Source organism: Lonchura striata, chromosome 9 (assembly GCF_050655825.1).
Source record: "Lonchura striata isolate lonStrDom1 chromosome 9, ASM5065582v1, whole genome shotgun sequence".
Classification (NCBI taxonomy): Eukaryota; Metazoa; Chordata; class Aves; order Passeriformes; family Estrildidae; genus Lonchura; species Lonchura striata.
In genome coordinates this window covers 3589738-3611960 of record NC_140711.1, presented here as the reverse complement: position 1 = coordinate 3611960, position 22223 = coordinate 3589738, and the positions used below count along the sequence as shown (strand labels likewise).

At 53.6% G+C, this 22223-nt stretch overlaps 1 protein-coding gene across 1 annotated transcript in view; it reads right to left on the bottom strand.

Annotated features, from left to right (window-relative positions):
* Window positions 1–3117: 3117 nt before the first annotated feature.
* The window catches only part of GPC1 (glypican 1), a 200934-nt gene continuing 181828 nt past the window's right edge, over window positions 3118–22223 (bottom strand). Inside the window, exons 4-9 of the mRNA XM_021555775.3 lie at window positions 15151–15316; window positions 12946–13076; window positions 9446–9565; window positions 8850–8983; window positions 7557–7732; window positions 3118–7098 (exon numbers count right to left, since the gene is read on the bottom strand). Coding sequence (XP_021411450.3) covers window positions 6878–7098; window positions 7557–7732; window positions 8850–8983; window positions 9446–9565; window positions 12946–13076; window positions 15151–15316 — 948 coding nt within the window. The 3' untranslated portion in view covers window positions 3118–6877. The remainder of the gene's footprint in view (window positions 7099–7556; window positions 7733–8849; window positions 8984–9445; window positions 9566–12945; window positions 13077–15150; window positions 15317–22223) is intronic.

The following is a 22223-nucleotide window of genomic DNA, read 5'->3' as shown; positions in this document are numbered from 1 at the left end:
CTGCTGCCGCTGCCGCTGCCGCTGCTGCTGCTGCTGCTGTTGCTGCTGCCGCTGCTGCTGCTGCTGCCGCTGCTGCTACGGGCGGTGCTGTTGCTGCAGTGATGCAGCACTGAAGATGTGTCAGGGTGGCTTTAGGTTGGGTGTTAGAAAAAGATCCTTCACCCAGAGAAGATCCGGTTGGGTACTGGAACAGGATCCTTGAGGCAGCGGGCACAGCACCAAGCCTGAGAGAGATCAAGTGTTTCAAAAGTACTCTTGGGCCCATGGTGTGGCTCTTGGAGACGTTCTGTGCAGCACCAGGACTTGGACTCCATGATCCTTGTGGGCCCTTCCAACTCAGCATATTCTGTGATCGATTCTGTGATTTTTCCAGAGCATCATGGTGCCCCTTTCCTACAACAAAAGCATCTTTAGAGTGCCCAGAAAATTATTTACTAGGCTGGCCAGATAGCATAGTGCTAATCTTCCTGGACTTCAGTAGAATTGCTGGTGTGCTGCCAGGGCAGAGAGCATCTTACACCTGAGTGTGCTGACATGGGTTTGAACTGCACAGGATGGGTGGGGATGGGCCAAGCCAGCCAGGTGAAGGTCACATTGGCCAGTGCCAGGCAGGTGCTGCAGGGCTGGTCGCAGGGGCCAGCTGCTTCCTGGAGGCTGAGCTGCTTCAACCCTTTGCTTTCAGGTAAAACAGGAGCATTTGACTGATATTTGCTGCTGACACAAAAATGAACCTGAATTGTTGCAGCAGCAGAGCACAGACTAGTGTGAAAAGCAATGCCACTCACTAAGGAATGACAAGTGAAGTACAAAGATGAGCTTTTATTCCACCATGGAGGAAAGAGAACTGGACCAACCATGCACCTGCCATCATTTGTGTCAATAGCAGCCTGTCAGTGAGATGTTGGCTCCAGGGCCAAAGGAATTGACTCTCTCACATAAGCACAAGGGTATGCAGTCCCCTTCTGTTATCCAGCCCGTGCCTCAGCTCCCACATGAAGGCTTATTCACCTGCCCCCTTGCTTCCTGGGCTCAGGGCATGTGGCTGGTACAAAGCTTGGCTCAGGCTGGGATCCTGTGGCTGGAAAGGAGAAAACTCAACAGGAGACCCCTGATACTGCCCATCCCAGCAGCATGGGGAGGACTCTTGGGATTCTTCCACAGCCACTCTTTCCAGGGATTTGGGACCCTCCCTGGCAGTGGCTCTTGCCCAATTTAGCATTTTCCATGGCACACCCCTTATTCCCAGGCCATGATGTGGGCATTCAGGCAAGGAGCCTTTCCCTTGTGGGACAGGCACACATCAATTCCCCACGCTGTGGAAAAGAGCCAGCTGCTGCCCTACCTTCCTCTGACAGAGGCTCATCCTTTTTCTGCCTGCACTCATCAGTGGCCTTTCCTGGGCCCTTGCAGAGCCCCTGGGTGGTGCTTTATGGGCACACTCCAGTTCATGCCAAAACCGTGATCTTGATTTTGCATGGCATCACACTTGCTGTGCCATGAACCCTCCACTGATCTGTGTGGGTGCCAGTAGCCCATCAGATTGCTCTGGGATCTGCCAGACAAGCCTGGTGTGAGTTACTGGTTTACCAGTAACTCATCCCAGCGCTGGTCCAGGTGTTACTCAGGTGACACCATCTCAGGGCACCATTCTTGTCACTTTAGCACCAGCAAATGCCACTGGGCTGCACCTGAGCTCCCTCTCTCTGAGGCTATGGATGTTTATTGGCTCTGCCTGCAGCTGACTTCAGGATGGTCATTCATGCCAGAAAGGAGGGCCCTTCCCACCAGCCTGCCCTGCCCCAGGTCTCTATGCAGAGGAGGACTTAGAACAGGCCAGCTGTCACTACACACAGAGTAATTTGTAAGTTAAACACAAATGCCATCTCCTGGCAGTGAAGCCAGTTGCTGCCTCTGTAAGAAGATGGTTGAACTGCAGGGTGACAGCCTCACCCCCTCGCTAGAAAGGGTCTGATGCCTCGGGCCAGATTTGGCTGGGCTATTTCTGGTCTTGAAGGCAGCAGCCCCAGTCACAATGGCTGTCTCCTGTCCTCCTGCCATGCACCTGCAAAGTGCCTGGCCCCGCTGGCTTGGTGAGCTCCCGGTATGTGCTGGGCTGCTGCTGAAAGCCTTGAAGCCTTCCATGCCTAGGGAAGCAGTCATGTGTGGCTGCAGTGGAGCAGGAACTGAGCTTGTACCACACCCTACACCTCCTGCAAGCTCTCGGCACTGAATTTGCAAACATACAGTGTTCATGACATTATGAACTGCAGAAATGTTTTCAGGCACCTTTAGTAAACACCAAGCCATAAGACGCTGTTATTTCAGGTCATAATTAGACACCAAGGAGGCAAAGCAGGCAACTGGTGTGCACAAAACTTTTCCAAGGAGAAGTGTATTTTTGCACTTGTCTGTATTTATATAAATGTGTGGACATGGTGCAGATAGCTGTAGCTGCAGGACAGGAGCCTAAATAAATACCTACTCACTTAAGGATATCAGTCAGTTTATTAAATTTAGCTGATATTTGCTTCCAGGCAGAAAGATACATGTTTAGGAATTTTCAGTTACCAAGTCTCTCTTAGACATTTCATGAGCAGCTTCCAACACATCACCTTGACAGCTGCATTCACCCACTTCTGCAAGTGGACAGAGATGAAGCACAAACCTTTTTGCTGCACCAGTTCAGTCTCAAGCACGTGCTGGAGATCAAACACCCCCTCGCTGCTTTGCTCGCTGTGAGCCTGTCCAGCAGCTGCACTGGTGGAGCTGGACGAATACCAAGGACATTTCTGATTTTTTACACTGTTATGCCATGACTTTCTGTGCTTCTAGATGAGAAAGAGACAACTTAGGATCCTCACTGTGATGCCTCAGGCCAGGCTCACCTTGTTGCCATGAACACACATCCACAGAACCCAGCAGTGCTCCTCTGCAGGGACACAGGTGAATCCCTACTGCCAACGCTGCATCAGCCCATTACACACTTGTGGCTGAAACACGGTTCCATTCCTCAGGGCCCCTGCCCTGGCCCTTCAGCTGTGCTTCAACAAGTGAAAAAGAAAGAAAATGCCAGACCCGGCTTAAATGGAGAAGAAATAATTGCCCTGTAAATACAGATTTGTCTCCAGCCTTTTTATTTATACAAGGATTCAAAGAACATATTTCAACTTTAGATAAACAGTGCAAGAGAGTTACAAGTACCTTGGTAACAGAAAGAAATAGATAACTGTCCAGCTATGCTGATAAGTGAAATAATTCTTACTCCTGCAGATAGAAATGCATCTGTTTAAAGCAAAGGTGGACTTTAGATATTCTGCTATACCTTAGCCCCTACCAAGCTCACCAGAAAACAACAGGCAGCTTGTCATTTGTAAATGAGAAGTAGCTGTGCTCTCAAAGCCTTTTGAGACCCTCACCATTGTTTAAAACACACACTCTATGGCACAAAGAGAAGGCTGAAAGACAGAGACACTTGGAAATCCACCATTTATGGTTCTCCCCTTCCCAGGGACGGGGCCTTTGTAAATATTTTTTCCTTCACCCCCTCCACACCCCTGTCAAGTATGAGGCCTTTTCACACCAGAACACGATGGATCACCATCTTGATAACATGGAAGCAGATGTTTCTCCCCAGCCAGCCCAGTTCCTCAGGGATCCCCTCATGCAGCCAGCCCAGAGCAGCCACCAGCCACGGGGAGGTGTGTCACAGTGTTTTCCAGCAGGCAGCAGCCCAGGAAATGTCATTTATAAGCACTGAAAGGCTCCAGGTTCTGCACCTGCCTGACCACAGGCTCTGGACCTGGGCTGATTTCAGCTTGTTCAGCCACAACAGTGGTTGTTTAGTCAGCAGTAATTAGTTTGCTTTAGTTTAGAGTTGATGTCCTGGGGGCTTTAGGCCATTTCAGCTCCTGGGGAAGGTGGCATGGCCAACCACAACCCCAGGGCACTTAATGGCAGCAGCTGGGGAAACAATTTCAGAGCAAGGGAGAACAGAAAAACTGAGAAACCAGGGACCAACGAAAAGCAGCAGTGTAGGCTGCCCGTGGACAGATGTCAAAACCAACCCCAGCAGGTGCAGGGCCACCACCACCATTGAGCATGGCTGGGCAAGAGCGGCCGAGCCCCCTGCACTGCCCTCACCTCAGCTGCTCTCCTGCTCCCACCCTGGCCTGGCTTCTGGAAGGTGCAAGCTGCCAGCCTCAGGGTCAGGAGGGATGTGGAAGGGGGTGCTCCACCCCAGCCCGGAGGTGAAGGCTTCAGGAAGGGTTTCCCCTGCATAACAGATTTTACTGTTTCTTTGAGGTTTTGTCTTATTGATTTGAACTAACAGTTTTGTTTTTTTTTTTTTCTTGTAACAGAACCACTAATTTGGGCTATTAAATTGTTAAAATACTAACTGGATAATCAGTAAATTCCTGGCTTCACATTTAAGATGTAAAAGGGCCCATAAGAAGGTTTTGAGGATAACAGGCAGACAGCAAAAACTAATTGCACAGAAATGCAAAGTGACTTTCAAGCTCCCATTCTGCAAAGCAGAACACTGACCTCAGCATCCATGTGTTAAAACCCTAACCCAACTGTGTTTTGATGAGGGTACAATGTTTTAATTCTTCCTCCCTCTCCAGCTTTTTTTTTTTTTTTTTTTTTTTGCTTTGGATGTAAAGCTTCTGCAGGATTGGTTGTGGGGATTGTTGTAACGGAAGGTTAAATTTGTATTTGAAATTCTGTTTAAAAGAGTTAAAAAGAAAAGATAGGAACTCTTTAGAGCAGTAAAAATCATGTGAAGTAAATAAATCTAGACAAAACCACTGCTTACATTTATCCTCTCCAGGGTTCTGATGGGTGTAGTGGCCACTGTCTGTCCTTCAGCAATTGTCCAGCACACCAGTGTTCATTTCTGACACCCGACCAGACCGGGTATGATTTTGCCTTTCAAGGAGAAAGGATGCACAGTCAGTGACATTAATCACTGTGACTTGGAGAGGCTGGTCAAAGCTGGCCTAAAATCTCTGCCTCGTTTAATACACCCTCAGTGCCACTGTGCCCCAGGGAGGGCAGGAAGTGAACTCATATTACCTTGCTCATGTCCTCATCTTTCCTTAAATTGCACACTTCAGAAACTGCATGTTAAAAATGAGGGGTTTTTTTTCCCCTTTCTTAGAAAACAGCTAAACCCCAACCCCACAATGTTTGCTCAGCCCAAAGGCAAATCTCCTCTGGCAAGACAGAACAGAAATGCTCAAATGCTGTGCGAGAGACAGGCCCAGCTCTGCCCTCCCTGTCAGCCCAACCTGTGAAGCTCAAACCCAACCTGTGTGTGCTCCTGGCCCCAGCAGTCACAGTGACTGGGTTGTAACCAGCATCTGCTACACCCACGGCTCCAGCTTGCTGCTCATCAGGCACAGAAGCCTCTGGAAGCCCCAGACACACGTCCCTAACAAGCACAGACACTCCTACAGCTACAGCAGGACATTTATACCTTCACTCACCACCCCAGTCTGAAAACCTGGCACAGAGCCCACCCCACCAAGCAATCTGGGGTTAGGGCAGCTGCCCATGCCACCCAAAGGCTGGTGAGTGGTGGGACAGGGCAGCAAAGGGTGAGCCTGGCCCTCCCCTGAGCCAGAGCAGGGCTGCCAGTGGTGTCTGACCCACTGGCTCAGCCTGTGCCTGCAGGGGTTAGGGAAGGTGATTTGGATTATGGGGAAGGAACAGGGAAAGTGGGAATCCATTAAAAACCTACAGTACAACTGAAACAAACACCAAAGGTAAAAAGAAATCCCAAACAAAATGTTTCCCATTCTCACATTCCCCCTGGTGGGTGCTGCCTTGAGCCAGTGCTCTGGGTAGGGCCCATGGTGACCCCCACCAGCCCCTCTCTGCCCTAAGGCAGCTGCTTGAAGGGGCACAACCAGTCCCAAAGCTCCAGTTAGTAAAACGTCCCTGATCTCATTACCAAGAAAAAACGGATTCCTATCTATGTCTGGGGCCAGAGAAGGAGGCAGCACAACCGTCTGTCACACAGAGAATCCCACTGTGTATATTTGCATCTCTCTGTTACCTACAATGGTACTGCACTGCAGGTAGAAATTGGACCATTGTTACTTGGGTAAAAAATGGCTTTCCAACTAGCATGCAAAGAAAAAGTACCCCAAACCCCAACCCCTAACACTCATTCCCAGTCACATAGATGTAGGAAACCTACATTTCAAATTGTTGTCAGCTACGAGCTCTAGTCAAGAAACCCACTTGTGACCTTTCCAAAGAAAAAGGGTCCAACAGCCACTGCCAAACTCTTTCAGTTCAACCCACCAAACCTGCTCACGCTCCTACGACCAGCACTGGAAGTGAAGGGCCATCTCTGCCCAGCTAGGAAGCACAGAGGAGGCACCCAGAGAGCCCCTGAAGCAGCCCGGGAGCCGTGCCGAGGATCCCGCTCTCCCCGCGGTGGAGCCGGCGCTGCCCGTGGCGCTGGGAACAGGGGCAGGGCAATTGCATATTCCACTGGAGCAGCAGCACAGCTGCCCTCGGAGGGCTCGGCCAAGTTCCCCTGCAGCCCTCTGCAAAGGCTCGTGTCAGCCCAGGAGCCAGTTTGTGGCAATAACAAAAGTAAAACAATGAGGTATGGAAAGAAGGGCCCAGCACTGGGGAAAGACCTAGAAAGAAGAAAACAGCTCGAGCACTGCCAGAAATAGCAAACAACTGAAACCTTCTGAAAACCTTTTTCTCCTCCTTTTTTTGTTTTTTTTTTTCCTTTTTTTTTTTTTTTTTGCCAAGGTGAATTAAATATGTCCTTTGGTTGGTTGGTTGGTTGCTTGGTTGGTTTTGGCGAAGTGAAGCCCTCAGCCGCAGTCTGTTTCCTGGCTGTGCCAGTGAGTTACCGCCACAAGTGCTGCGCGGCGATGACAGCCACCGAGAGGAGGAGGAGGAGGGAGGCAGAAGGCAAAGATCTGCTGCTGGCCCCACTGACACCGTGTCCAGACTGCTTGGGAATAGCGTGTGTTTCTGGCTGCCTGGTGCTGGGGCTCTTAGAAAGTCTTTTGCCACAGACGTCATCAGGACAGCTGTCCCCGCTCCCGGAGCCGCTCATGTCGTCACCTGCACAGAAACAGAGGTGGGGTGAGCACACACTGCCTTCCTTAGGGTGGGCAAGGCCCTCCCTTGCTGCAACCCCGGGAGCTCTGGCCACCAGCCCTACCCTGGCCACTCCCTCAGCGTGGGATACAAGCTCACACCTGACCTCCTGCTGGCTTTAATCACCGCTTGCTGCAGCAGCTGGAAACTTGAGCAGACAGGAGCAATGGCCCTGTCAGCAGGGCTGGGAGTGGGGACAGCCCTGCAGGTTTCAGTGGGGCACTGGGAACAGCACAACCTTCAGCCACCCCACAAACTGCACTCAAGCAGCCCCTCAGCAGCCCCAAGCCAAAAGCCAGGCTGCCACAGCCGCTCCCTGCCCCAGGCCCAGCAGCAGCCTCTGCAGGGACACCTGTGCGGGCTGCAGGACTGCTGGACCCCCCTCAGCCCCCCCTGAACCTCTCTGGTTGTGCTCCACTCACTCGTGTCTTGGAAATCCACATCGTTGCCGATGTTGGCGTTGCCCAGGCGGTTTGTCATGATCTTGAGCTGCATGATTTGCTGGCGGATGGTCATGTCTGGCTTGGTGATGTCCACCTCCACCTCAGGGTTGTTAATCTGGTTAGCCAAGCCATCCCCCATCACCTCAGGCAGGTAACTAGGAAGGAAGGCAGAAGGTTTAGATGTCTCCCCCTAGCTCAGCTCAGCTCTTCCTGACACCAGGGATAATCCAGGCTCTGTGAACCCCAGAGAGGCTGCACTCAGTGCCACTGACTTATGGAACAGCCTCTGCAGCTCGTGTTTGCTGGGCAGCCCAGCTCCCTGGGTGGCCAAGCCATGCAGCCATGGCCAGACCCCAGCAGAGGGGTCTCAGCTTGCAGGAGGTGGCTGGGTGGCCTTGCAGCACTCCTGTCCCAGCATGGGGTGTGATTTCCTCAGGAAAGACAGAGGGCTTGCTCCCAGGCTGGTACAATGGGCCCACAGTGACACTCCCCTATGGAAAATCTCTGTCCATATGGGAGGCTGAGAGCATTTTAATCCCTGCTTGGTTAAATCCTGTGGAGACTGACAGCCTGGGACCACTGACTGGCCCCAGCCCAGTCTGACCAGCAGGCTCCCAGGGAAGCTTAATTAGCTGGGAGCTGTTAACCAGAGCTGCACTGCTGCCTTCACAGTGCCCTGGTCCTGCTTCTCTGGCAGATTTGGGACACTGCTGGCAACAATGTGAAATATGGAAGAACTGAAGGTGCTGACTTCAGGCTGGCAAAGCCAAGCCCAAGAGAACTGAAGAGAGAAGAGAAGGCAGCAGCTACCACTCTCCCCTCAGGAGTCCTTTAACCTTGGCTGTGGTAGGAACTGTTTCTGTAGCTGTTTGATGTCCCCCAGGTGCCCCCTCTCAGAGGGAGCAGCATTTCAGAGCAGGTGTGGCTAGAGGGATGTGTATGCAATTCTCTGCAGCAGCTCTGGAGCTTGGGTGGTAAATCCAGCCCTGCTGCCTTCTGAGTGCATGTGGAATTGCAAAACAACTTCCTTAGTAGAAAACAACACAGTTACTTCATGGTGAGTGCATTTCAGTGCTTAACCCTCAACACACAGCAAAATGACACCAGGCCTGACATTCCCAGGTATGAGGTTTTCTGGAAATGCAGCATTTCTACGGGCAGGCACAGACTGCTCACTCTGAACAAGTGGGGCTGGCTGTGATGACATGTGCCTTTTCAAACCCTTCCTCTCAGCCCAGATTGGTGCTCCTGGCACTGTGACCCACTGCATACCTGCCCTTGGTCATCCCGTTCCAACATTTGTCATCTGATGCTGAGCTGGCCATTACTTTTTTGCTGCACAGGCTGCTGGGCAAGGTGATCCAGTATGTCTTGAGAGCTGTCAGATTCCCTTTGGCATCTAAAACCTGTAAGCAAAGGGGATGTTCAGGGCCACGGGAGCTCTGGGGTGGCCCAGGGTGGAGGAAAGTACAAGGATTCTGCATATTCTACCATTCTGCATATTCTAAAAAATCTGTTTTAATACAAAATAGGATGTATTGTCAACCTTCCCCTAAAGAACCAATCATCAACCCAAGTGCCCAAGGCTAAATGTTACATGCCAAGGACTGTTCCAGTACCCAAAGACCAGTTAGGAGAAGACCACCAGACTAGGAGCCTTTTCAGGTAAGTCTGGCACCAAATCCCTGGGAAATTGGTTATCAGCAACACAGACTGTTGATACACAACCCTGTGCAGAGGCAAGGAGACCAGGTCTGCTTGGGTTACACCAGCCCTTGATCTGATCTTCTCCAGGTGTGCAGCTCAGCAGCCCCAGCACGTGTGACCCGACCCGCAGGGCCCAGGAGCAGCTCCAGACACAAACCCACCAGCATCTCCAGGGCCTGGGCAGAGGATTTGGCTTCCAATGTCACCTTCCCCCGTCTCTTCTTGTCCTCACTACTCGAGCCTTTTGTGCTGATTTTGGGATTTCCACAGCCTTGGAATACCTGAAAAAGAAACCAAACTCTCTATCCCATGTTTCGATACTATTCCTTTAATTATTTAACACTCCACAGTTATGGGGTTTTTTCCTTCTTAAGTATGTTTATCCTTCCTATTGCCAAGATTCTCAGAGATTCTGGCTTAGTTTCTAGTGCCAGATGTGTTTTCAGCACATTGTAACTGGTTTTGGTTACCACTATCAAGCAAAACAGTCAGCAGTAACACATGTTTTTGGATGAGTCACCAATATTGATATTAAGTTATTTATAGCATTTTATCTGTTCTTCTTATGACTGGAAAATAAAATTCTGGAAGAAAAAGATGGGAGCTGCTCACACTCATTACATCAGTGGTGTGGGCTTCAAGACTACAGAGCATGGGAGCTTCACTGATGGACAACAGACCAAGGTGGGACTATCCCCATGACTCCTGCAATCAACATCCCCACTTGGGAAATCAATGTGCCTCCAACAGGGCACTTCAAGGACAGCAATGTGCCACAGTCTGTCAGGTTGGATGTTTCAGGGGCAAATGAGGCAGCAGAACTGATTCATCTGTTATCTGCAGGTACCTCCTATCATCCTATTTACCTACCCAGGTGAGCTTTGTAGCCAGAGGGCAGCAGAAGCACTTGGAAGGTACAAATCCTCATACCTGGCCTCTAGGGTGAGATGAAGGGTGTCCTGGAAACACCTGCCTCTCCCAGTCTGCATCACCTGTCCAGGCAGCAACAGCTCTGCTGCAGATCACCAGGGCTGGGCAGCTGAGCCTCACTGGTGGCAGGAGAGCTCAGAGGGCCAGGCTGGACAAAGCATCAGAGGTCAGGAGGCACTTTGCACTGTCACTTTGAGTCAGAATATGCCAGCCTTTACAAAGGAAGCCACCTGATTTGAAGAGAGCTCCAAGCTTGTTGTGGTTTCCAGGGAGCTGTCAGAAGCTGTTGATAAATGTGACCCTGCCTGGTGTCCCCTTAGAGCAGAGGAGGCAGGGCCACAGGCAGAGCTCTGCTGCCACAGCTCGTGCACCTGCTGGACGTGCTGGCTCCTGCATTCTGGCAGCCAAGTGCTAACCTGGCCAGGAGTGACTGTCCGTGTGTCTGAGGGACACTCAGCCCCCAAAGGCCCCTCCTGGGCTGCCCTGTCCCGCTGACCAGATGGATCTGATGACTCCAGCAGTTCAGCACCAAGCCAATTTGTTTGTTCATTGGTCTCGTTTGCTGTGCAAAAAACCCACCCTGAAAATTGCATGTAGAGCATTTTCAACTTGGCTCTACCAAGACAAAACCTTGGTTTAACTGCTGTATCTTACTGGCCCATTGCTGGCCCCTTCCCAGGAGATAAAAGTCTGGGAACATGCCCAGGACAGCGGCAGCTCCAGCACAGTGTGGTACCAAGGCGAACCCCTGGCCACTCTAAATGCTTCAGGTGAGAAATGCAAACTACTGCTGGAGAAAACACAGCTCCAGCAGACTGAGGGGTCACTGGTCTCCTGAACAGTGAGAGCTAATAGGCATTTGCAGCCTCTGACAGCTCCTGGTGCCTGAAATCCAAGAGAGCCACAGGGAGAAAGGGAAGTGTGAGGAAGCAGGGAGAGGGCTCTGTGCTGCCCTGAACACAAGCCTCAGTACCACAAGTGCTTCCCTAGAGCTTTACCCAGATCCCAGGACAGGCTGGGACTGAGGGTGCCACTCCTGGCTCCTCTGAAAGAAGGCATTCTGTGTGGAGAAGTGCATTCCTTGCAGATGGCTGGGGTGCAGCTGTAGGTTCAGCTCTGGTGCTGTGAACCCCAGCCAGGTGCCCAGACACTGAGAGAGATGGTGAGGCTCCTGCTTGCTTCCACTGGGAGGGGATAAAAGCCCAGGGGTTCCTTTGCTGTCCTCACAGGCACCAGCTCAAGCCTTTTTTGTGTAACTGTGCTGTGAATAAACTGCTTTATGGATGGAGAGATCTGAGACTGCCGTGGGAAACCTGGGATGGAACCGGTGAGACCTGGTCTGGCTGTGAGTGGGGTGTGCAGGAGTCAGGGGGGACCCAGGGTTGTGACCTGCCACTCCCAGGGGCTGCAGTGACAGCCTCTGATGGTGGCAGCGTGGCTGCCAGAGTGCCTCCTGCCTGGTCAGACTGGGAGGTTACCTTAACAGCAGTGCCCTTGGTCTGGGTCATGCCCTTGGTTCTGAGATGGGACAGTCCTGAACTCAGCTGACAACAACATCCTTGACCTGATGGCTTTGCCATGCTCAAAAACAGAGCTCAGAGCTTGGCAGCTCCTGTCCTCTGCTAGCTGTGCCACCAGCAGAGTGCCCCATTCACCTGGTCACCAGGTCATACTGAGGAGCTTATCAAACATGTTTGGTTGCTCCAATCAGACACCACCTAGACTGTTTAGCCCCTTTCATTTCACCAGATTTACTGTATTCCCCTTGGAAACACCTTTCTTTGCAGATGATGCTGTGTTTTCCCACACCATGGTTTTGCTTTTATATGGAAAGCCTCAGTCTCACCTAAGGAGGGCAGAAAGAACATTGCCTTTCATGTCAGAAAAGAAACCTAACCCAGAACTTGGATGCACACGGCTGTCAGTGCTTTTGATGTGTGCCAGTGAATTCCTGTTTGCCAAGTAGCACTTCTGGCCCTTCCCTTATCCAAAACCCAGTTAGAACCTGTCCCACTTCTTTCATCTGCATCTCTGCCCTGACTGTGGGATAGCTGCAGGACCTGGGGAGTGTCTGGGCAAAAGGCAGGAGCCCTGGAGGGCTTTTTGTTCCCAAAGCTTCTCTTACCTGCAGCTACAGAGGTGATTGTGGTTAAGTGGATAAATATACTAAAAATAGAAGACAGAGAGACCTTCATGACACATACTTCTTGGAAGGCAGGTGAGCCTCAGGTGAGCCTGGTTTGTACTCTCCAGATGGACTGCCAGATTGCAGCTCTGTCCCATGGTACCACCTGATAGCCCCGTGTTTCCACTGCAGAAGATCCCCTCGAGGCAGGTTAAAGCAGCTGCCTCCTGTCACTGGGGACTGTGCACTTTGTGTAAGTGCCTCAGCTCAGCCAAAACATCTCAGAACTCTTCAGCACAGAGGGCCCTGACTGCAAATGGCACATGCCCCCTCCATCACTGTGTATGCAGTCCCACCTCCTGTGCCTGTACCCAAAGGAGGCTGGCTGGATGTGGCAGGGAGCAGTATTTGGAAACACCCGCAAAGGTTTTTGCCTGTGTCAGATGGGTGGTAGGAAGCAAGGTAATTATCATTAAAAGAGTGGGCATTTGCTCTCTTTCACTCTTCGTCTCTCCCAGTTCAGCTGAAGAGTGAGCACAAAAGAGCACCTGGTCCTGGCAGCTGCACATGGTGAGTTCTCAGGCAGGCCCAGGCACACGCTCCTACCTTGCTGGTGATGGAGTCTCTGTTTTCCTGCAGGTTGGAGATGGCTTCAGAGATCCTCACATGGATGGTGCCGATCACCGTGTCCACGTTGTAGGGCCCGTCGATCCGATCGGCCACCCCGATCAGGGAATCTGGAGAACAAGGCAGGGACAGCTCCCATCATCACTCTGGGCAAACCAGGGCAAAGATCAGCTCGTGCTGGCTGGGAGAAGCTGCTGGGCCCTTGGCAGGTCTCCTTGTTGGGACACACCTCTCCATTTTCACCACTGCCCAGGTGCACACTTGTTTTCCCTACTTTATGCAGGTAAAGCCACTCTCTGTGGCAAAGGAACTTCCTGCAAACGGCAAATACACTTTGGGTAGAGTGTTCACCTAAAGTAACCAGCATTTCCCTGGGTGATACAGAAAGGAAAACCAGAAAACTGGTACAGAATTATTAAGAAACAGAACCATACTTGGCCCTCACCCTCCTAACTCAGTGCACGTCTTCAGCAAAGCACTGCAGCCAGGAGAAAGTGGGAGAATTGGTCAATAAGGTGCAAGAGGTAGTGGATGTGGGAAATAGTTTTTGTGGCAGTGATGGAGGGAGAAAAGCAGTAATCGTTCTCACCTTCACCTCTGGAAGGACAACAGCCAGGGAGAGATCAGGCTATACAGGTACAGAAGCAGATCAGTATGCCCACAGCTAACTGGTAAACAGGACAGGGAGTGACTGAGGGCTGCCTCAGCTCTCAGCTTCTCTTGGAAAGCTCTGATGTCCAAGCATTCCCACCTGCCTGGAAGTTCCTGCTTGGATGGCTGCTTTGGGACTGTGCTTGGCTTACTGCTGGACTTTGGATGGTTGGATTACCGTATAGAATTTTCTATAAATCAATTTCCTACATCTTACAAAGAATTACCAATCTCTGCCTACCCCCAGAGACAATTCTCAAAACTCCAGTTGGGTCTGAAGCAAGGACAGCCTTTATGCTCTCAATATAAGGGGGTAAATTTTGGTAACTTTTTTTGTATTCTGGGAAATAAAATCTCCTGTAACACTGAAGAGCTTGCAGTTTAATTTTGCTGCCACTCAGGGGTTGTGATGTCATCTTTGAGACTGTGTATTTCAGACAAATAGTGCCTTGCAGAGCACTAATCTTGAGATACAGACATTTAAATCAAAGGCTGCACCCTTAAATAGTGATAAATTAAATTTGAACCACTTACTATAAAAATCTCCCTTAATTTGACCTGCCCTAATTTGTCAAACTGAAAGAGTAACTCTGTATTTAGTGTAACAAAATCATCCCTGGCTACACAGAAGGGCCTGGAGAAGGGTGAAGGAAGGACACTGACACTGAACTGCTGCCTTTGACTCCACAATTTGCTCCCGTCCTTGATCAGTTTGTGACCTCTGACACTGAAATGTAAAACTGCAATTTGAAAGAAGTTCCAATTTCCTCCTAGCTGTCACCCCTTGACAGTGTCTCTTGGGAAGAGGAAGCCAGAATAAATGCAAAATGCACATGGAATTGCTTCCCTGTCAATCAAGGAAAGCTGTAAAGTGGTGTTTCAGGAGAGAGGCTGCCGTCCTGCCTGCAGAGAGTGACAGAACAGCTGCCTGGCTCTGGTCACAAAGGCCAAAGGGCACTGAACTCCTGGGCAAGGGACAATTCCTCCCCCTCCTTTGCAACAGGCTCCCAGTTGCTCCCACAGAGCATTTCCAGTTAGCTGTGGTACAACTGGCCTGGGCACCTCTCCTGGCAGCACCTGCTCTGCTTTCCCATCTGCTGCAGTGTCCCTTGAGAGGCAGGTGACACTCCTTGACTTTGGTGGGGTTTTTGTTCTTAATGCCAACCCCGAGCCAGCCTGGGGGCTGCAGCTGGGGCTGAGCTGGCAGCTTTGCTGGCCAGCCAGCAGCTGCCAAGGCAAGGGAAAACAAGGCCAAGCCCAAGGCCATCTCCTCTAGTGCTGCCCTCTGTGAGCCCAGACAAACGCCAAGGTGTCCCAGGTCCCAGATGACTCCAGCTGTGCATGCACAGTGTGAAAAAAAGAGAGAGGAGCTTGCTGGCGATGCTGTGCGGGCAGCATCAAAGAGGACCGAGAGCTTTGCCACTGCCAACAACCTCCCCGAGCCCCACGCCATCCTCTTTACTGGCCAAACCCAGCCTCGGGGAGCTGGAGGGTGGGAGGCAGCAGTGCTGCAGCAGAGAAAGGCCATCTCACCCATCAGGTACTTCCACTCGGTGCTGAGGTCGGCCTGGTTGGCCAGGCAGCCCTTGACGACGTTCAGGCAGTAGTTGTTGCACGGCTTCACGCTGGCCATGCCCCGGCAGTGCGGGCAGTACATCAGCTTCATGATGGCACGGGTGCACTCCTGGCTGAGGGACACCTGGGGGGACAGGGCAGAGTCAGCACAGACTGCTCAGCGGGTGGGGTGAGCTCCCCCCTTCCCTGGGCTGAAGGAGCTTGCTGTGGTCTGAGAGGCAGCACAGCCCCTGGGTACGCGGACCAGGAAAAGGCACTTCCCCTCTCCCTGCCCCTCCTTCTCCCACTCTCCCTCCCGGTTGGAGGGAGGCACCTGGGGGCAGCTGTCAGCTCCTCAGGCTGTGTTTGAACCCAGGCTTCTGGGAAAACCTGTGAGCACCATCCCCATTCCAGCCACGAGGACATCTCGGGCTCTGCACCAGCTGTAACCTGGACCTGGCATGGTGCATGTGAGCCCCTGGAGGTTCTGCCATCAGTGCCACCACCTTCTGCGAGGGTCTGCTGCCACTGTCCTGCAGACACAGCTGTCCCACACAAGCCGCACCTCCAGGCTCCCGGGGGGGATGCACAGTGAGGCCCTGGACGCAGAACCTTCCCAGCTGGCATCTCTGGAAAGGAGAATAGCCCTGGGGGAAGACTTGCACAATTCCAAAATGATGGGCAATTGAGAGCACTTGGCACAGGGAAGTGATTGCTGTCTGTGAGCACTTCAGGAAGCACAGGCAGACCTGGGCCAAGCCACGCTGTGCCAGCAGCTCACAGGCCCTGCATGTGCAGCTGGCTCTTTGCAGGACCCTGGAGGTGGCTTTGCCACCTTTAATTAAACCACCCAGAGAGCAGGGCCACAGCCTCAGCAGTGTCCCCCCAGCCCACCAGCCATGGGCCAGTGGCCCCCAGCTGCCTGGGCAAGGGCTGGCAGTGCCCTGAGGGGTGAGCAGCAGCCTGGCAGGCTCTGCAGGAGTGCTGGCAGAGCTCCACCTTCCCCTGTCTTGTTCTTTCTCTTTTGTGGTCACTTTCCGTCTTTGCAATTTCCTTGTAAATCTTTAAAAATAATTAAAAAAAGAGAAAGTGAATGTCTGTATGAAGTCTGCCTTGGTTCCAGATAATTGACACTCATGAGGAACTCAGAGGGGAGAAAAGTGAGAGAAGGGCAAATCTTGAAAGGGAAAATCTCTGGGCCTCCAGCTGCAATGCTGCAATGCTGAGAACTCTCTTTACTATTTGTGAAAAGTACTTTGAATGTGGCCTTCTGGGGGACTCCAGAAGGATTCACTTCTGAGGTACCCTTGGGAGAGTGAACATGCCGAGGCCAGCACCAGAGGTTGTATCAGAGAAAATCCCTAAGCTTCCCCCTCCTGAAACTGCCTGTGTGGTGGCACCTTGCTTCCAGTAAAGCTTGGAAAACAGATACTGGATGGTGCTGAGGCTTCACTGGGCAGGAATGCTCTAAAATAACCTTGTGAGAATCTTCTCCGGGATGAGGACAAACATTTCTAAGTTGCAGAGAGAGAACCCCAACAGAGCCTGCTTCCCTGGCCTGGCAGCCCAGCGGGGACTGAGGACAAGGCTGTGGCCGGAGAGGCTGGGCCTGGCAGGGACCCCACACCCGCAGCCCCCCGCAGCCTCCCCCGGCGCCGGGCCGTGTCCGGCCGTGTCCGGGCCGGGCCGTGTCCCGGGCCGTGTCCCGGCCGTGTCCGGGCCGGGCCGTGTCCGGGCCGTGTCCCGGCCGGGCCGTGTCCGGGCCGTGTCCCGGCCGGGCCGTGTCCGGGCCGTGTCCGGGCCGTGTCCGGGCCGTGTCCGGGCCGTGTCCCGGGCCGTGTCCGGGCCGGGCCGTGTCCCAGGCCGTGTCCGGGCCGTGTCCCGGGCCGTGTCCCGAGCCGTGTCCGGGCCGTGTCCGGCCGTGTCCCGGCCGTGTCCGGGCCGTGTCCCGGGCCGTGTCCCGGGCCGTGTCCGGGCCGTGTCGTGTCCGGGCCGTGTCCCGGCCGTGTCCGGCCGTGTCCCGGGCCGTGTCCCGGCCGTGTCCGGCCGTGTCCCGGGCCGTGTCCCGGGCCGTGTCCGGGCCGTGTCCCGGGCCGTGTCCCGGGCCGTGTCCGGGCCGTGTCCCAGGCCGGGCCGTGTCCCGGGCCGTGTCCGGGCCGTGTCCGGCCGTGTCCCGGGCCGTGTCCCGGGCCGTGTCCCGGGCCGTGTCCGGCCGTGTCCGGGCTGTGTCCCGGGCCGGACCGTGTCCCGGGCCGTGTCCGGGCCGTGTCCGGGCCGTGTCCGGGCCGTGTCCCGGCCGGGCCGTGTCCGGGCCGTGTCCCGGCCGGGCCGTGTCCGGGCCGTGTCCGGGCCGTGTCCGGGCCGTGTCCGGGCCGTGTCCCGGGCCGTGTCCGGGCCGGGCCGTGTCCCAGGCCGTGTCCGGGCCGTGTCCCGGGCCGTGTCCCGAGCCGTGTCCGGGCCGTGTCCGGCCGTGTCCCGGCCGTGTCCGGGCCGTGTCCCGGGCCGTGTCCCGGGCCGTGTCCGGGCCGTGTCGTGTCCGGGCCGTGTCCCGGCCGTGTCCGGCCGTGTCCCGGGCCGTGTCCCGGCCGTGTCCGGCCGTGTCCCGGGCCGTGTCCCGGGCCGTGTCCGGGCCGTGTCCCGGGCCGTGTCCCGGGCCGTGTCCGGGCCGTGTCCCAGGCCGGGCCGTGTCCCGGGCCGTGTCCGGGCCGTGTCCGGCCGTGTCCCGGGCCGTGTCCCGGGCCGTGTCCCGGGCCGTGTCCGGCCGTGTCCGGGCTGTGTCCCGGGCCGGACCGTGTCCCGGGCCGTGTCCGGGCCGTGTCCGGGCCGTGTCCGGGCCGTGTCTGGCCGTGTCCGGGCCGTGTCCGGCCGTGTCCGGGCCGGGCCCCGCCGGCAGCGCTGCCATGCGGCTGTGCCGCCGGGAGATGGAGGCTCTGTCCTGCACACGCACACGCTGCGCGCTTCGCCGCCGGGCAGCGCGACCTCCGCTGCTCAGCCCGCCAGCAAAGCGCAGGGACACGCAAACAAAGGAGGAGCTCATTTTTCACCTCAGGGCTTGAATACCCATGGCTGAATCGTGCCTGAAACACACCACGTAAGAGCACGGTGCACGCTAGCACAGGCTGTAGCTCAGACCTTCTGAAACCAGAGCACCCACACAAAAAAACGGGGATGCAGATGGGAAAGGAGCTGTGACCTCCCCGTCCCCGGGCAGAGCGATCACCAGCAGGACACGGTGACACTCACAACCCGTCTTGTAGGCTGCACAGGCCATCGGCTCCTGAACACAACCTGGCCCCTGTGCTGTCCTGGCACAGCCCATCCCTGCTCATCCTGCGGTGCCCATGGGGCACTGTCACCTCCCACTGCACAAACTGGGGTCTGGGACACAGCTCACTCCTGAAACCTGGGGCTTCCCACAGCCCGAGGGAACCAGAGCATCATCTGCCTTTCCCACACACATCCCTGGCTGCTCTGTGCAGACCTTGGGAGTGGAGAGAGATGAAATGCCCTGGAAAACAGGAGCACAGCTTTGCCTGCAGGAAGCACCCCTGAGGTGGTGTGGGCCAGCCCCCCAGACAGAGAGGACAGCCACCAGCAAGGACACAAAGCTACTGACACCCTGCCAGAGCCCATGGCAGGCGCTGAAAGAGGCAAGAGACAGATTTTGGTTTAGATAAGTATCTCCAAGGCCCCATGCTGCAGAGAGCTGCCTTCTGTCCTCCTCCCCATGCCACTGTCACCAGCCACACTGCCCCAGCCACACCTCCCGTGTCCGTGCCCCTGCAGCTCCTCTGGGATGCTGCCGCCTGCCTTGGGGCAGTGGGTGCAGGCAACAACAGCACCTGAGCTCAGTTTCAACTCCCGAGAGTGTGGGGGGAAAAAAAAGTACTTCTGCACCTCAGTTTCTGGGTGCCAGAGGGTGCACTGGCAGTCTGTCACTCTCACAGGGTGGCTCTGTCTCCTGGAGGACACTGCAGGAGGGGAAGCCTGGCCCTGCTCCCTGCCCCACAGGCTCTCTGAAGATGAGCAGGTGACAATCCATCACCAGGCATTGCTCTGTTCAATCTGGCAGGTGTCAAGTGCCCAGCCCAATCTCTTGGCACAAAGGATAAGCGTTAATTATTGCAGGTGCAAGACACCAGGCTCCAGTCCCTGTCCCCAGAGAATGATTCCAGCCTGTCCTGTTGGCAGCAGCAGTCCTTTGGCACAAGCTGCAGAGGTGAACTGAGGAAAAGAAGGGTAAGAGAGCAAGAAGAGGAACCACACTGAATATTTTCTCTGTGTTTTGCTTGGCCAGAGCTCAGTTTCTCACTGTTCCACCCAGCCCATGGACTACTGCTCCACACAGGGCAGCAGAGTGAGGGCTTGGGGCTACCAGAACCTCTCCCAGCCCTGATCCTGCACCATCTCCTTGGAGCACTTGCAGCATATTAAGGAACATAGTCCTTCTAACATCTTGGGGTGCTCATGGATAGTTTGCTGTTGTTAGCTTCCAGGTTCTTCTGGTTTTCTTCACCAATGCTGTATCCACACAGGGGTATCCCAGCCCCAGTTTGGAGAGGCTGAGCTTCCCTCCCAGGATATGGATCCAACAACACAAGCAGGGGATCACTGCAGCTGTGCTGCCCCTCTTGGGCACAGCCAGCTCCAGCAGTGGCACTGGGGAGAGCTGTGGGGACACACCCTCCCTCCCTCTGGAAGGCAGCTCCTTCCACAGGAACTCACTCAGTGGGGATGAAGTCGTTTCTCCAGGCTGGCAAAGGCAAGACCAACCTCCACCTGCACACTGAGACAGCTTCACCTCCCAGAGCTTCTGCTTTCACCCCTCAGCCTTCACAGGAGCCTGAAGCACTGAGTTCCCCCTGCCCAACAGGCAGTGGGTGTCAGCTAAGACCTGCAGGGAGTCCCTCGGCTTCCCAGCACAGACCTGCAACAACTGATGCATCCATGAGCAACATCCACTCACCACGGGTGGCCCGAGGGCAGGAGCATCAGAAGTCCTGAGGATGGAGTGAAACCTGACCACACTGCTCCAGCTTTCACTGATCTGGCACAGCGTGAAGGTGGCACATGACATAAACTGATTTCTCTAAGTGCCATCAATGTGGCCCAGCCTGTGGCTGGTTCTCCTTTAAGGAGACTTTAGTGGCACCTATAGTCTTTTCTTAGCTCAGTGACCTAGAAACTGCATTAAGATGTCAAGAGAACATGCACAATACAGTGGAGAAGCCATTTCCCAAGAATCTGAAGAAAAGATCATTATTATTGAGAGATATGGCTTGGAGCCAGGGCACTCATTCAGTTGTCAGAGGTATAAATAAAAATGCAAAATAAAGCTAAGCTCAGCTTAAAAATACATTGATTGTACGTCACTGCTCAGCTAAAATCCACATACTCTATTCTGATCACAGTGACATCCACAGGTACAGTCCTTTGAAGTGTAAGCCCAGTGATGAAGTGATAAGGAAAAAATGTTATCTTCTAAGATACACCAAAAATAGGGGACAAATCTTACTGAGCAATACATAATTTTAATTAAAAGTACTTTACAGCTGGGGATACAGTAGTAGCAATGAGGTAATGCAAGGGGAACAGGTGGCTCCTCATAAAAAGCCCAGTTCCACCACCACAAGCACTGCCATTTGAAGGAGGCTGTCAGCAGGCCCAGTTCTGTGCTTTTCCATGGCCACTTTCCAAAGCCTCATGTGCCCATGTTTTGTTGGTGGAGCCACCCAACCAGATGTGAATTGCTGGAGGCAAAGACTTTTGCAGGCTCTCCTGCCTCCTGCCCTGGTGCTGGAGCTCATCACAGGTTCTGTGAGCTGGGATTTGCTGTGTGACTTCCTGGCACGGTGTTTGCTCAGCAACCAGCACAGAACAGGCACGTGGGGAGATAATTTGACAGAAAATTGAGAACACATAATTCTCTATTCAGAGTGGCATTGGTTTCCTTAATTTTTCCTCCTCCTGAGCAACGTTTAAATCAATTACAGTGAAATTAATGACTTTCACAAGCCATTTGCTGAGAGGATGGGCTGGGGGATTAGGCACTAACAGGGTTCCTTGCCACCCCCTAGACAATTTAGAAAACCTTCAGTGTGAAAGGTTTTTAACAAAAAGAAAAAAAAAAAAGGCTCCTGCCATGTTTATTAGCATGCTTTCCAAGCAGAGAATCACAGAAACACAGGAGGCTTGAGTATAACAGAAGTCACCAGCTCTCTCCCTCTGCACTTCAGGAGGGCGAAGTTACCCTTCCCATCTTTCCTCTGTGCCTGTGAAGAACAAATCAAACTTGTGATTTGTACGTTCAGCCCAAGTTATCCATGTTTGCATGCCTGCAGATGCTCTGAGGTAACAAGAGCACATCTTCTAGATCCATGGAACACTCCTCCCTCAGCCCCAGCATGGCCTATTCTGAAGCTCCTACCCAGGTTAGGTGCTGATTTTCCAAACAGCATTCTCTGATCTGCAGAATTCTTTTTGCAGTGTAAGCTTTGGTGCAAAAGAAGGGTGCAATTGCTCCTGACCCCAGACCTTGCTGAACCTGCAACATTGGGAGGGATTTTACTCTTCTGAACTGGGACCTTGTTTGAGAGGTCTCACTAAAGAACAGAGAGGGGCAAAGAGGCATTTTCTGTCATTACCCTAATGCCTAGTGCTTCAAAAATACTCAAAGCCTCCAAAAACACCCTGAGCTGTATCAGGGCACGAAAGGACCATGGAAGTGATGATCTGACTTGCACACAGCTAAAAGCTGCTATACTCTCCTCACTCCAAAAAACATTTCTTTATATAGGTAAATTATTTCCTGAAAAGGTGTCTGGAAGGACCAGAGTGTGGGATGAAGAGGGGAAGGCCTCAGGGAACTGCAGCTGAAGAGGCATTAGTGCTGGGACCAGCACTGTCACACCTGCAGTTACAGCAATGATCCTTCCTTCCCATCCCAGCTTCCTGAGAGCTGGAGAAAAGTGGAGCTTTAGGAAGCCACAGGTACCTGGACAATCCTTCCACCAGTGGCAGCAGCAAGCTCCTACCAGAGCAGCACAGTGTGT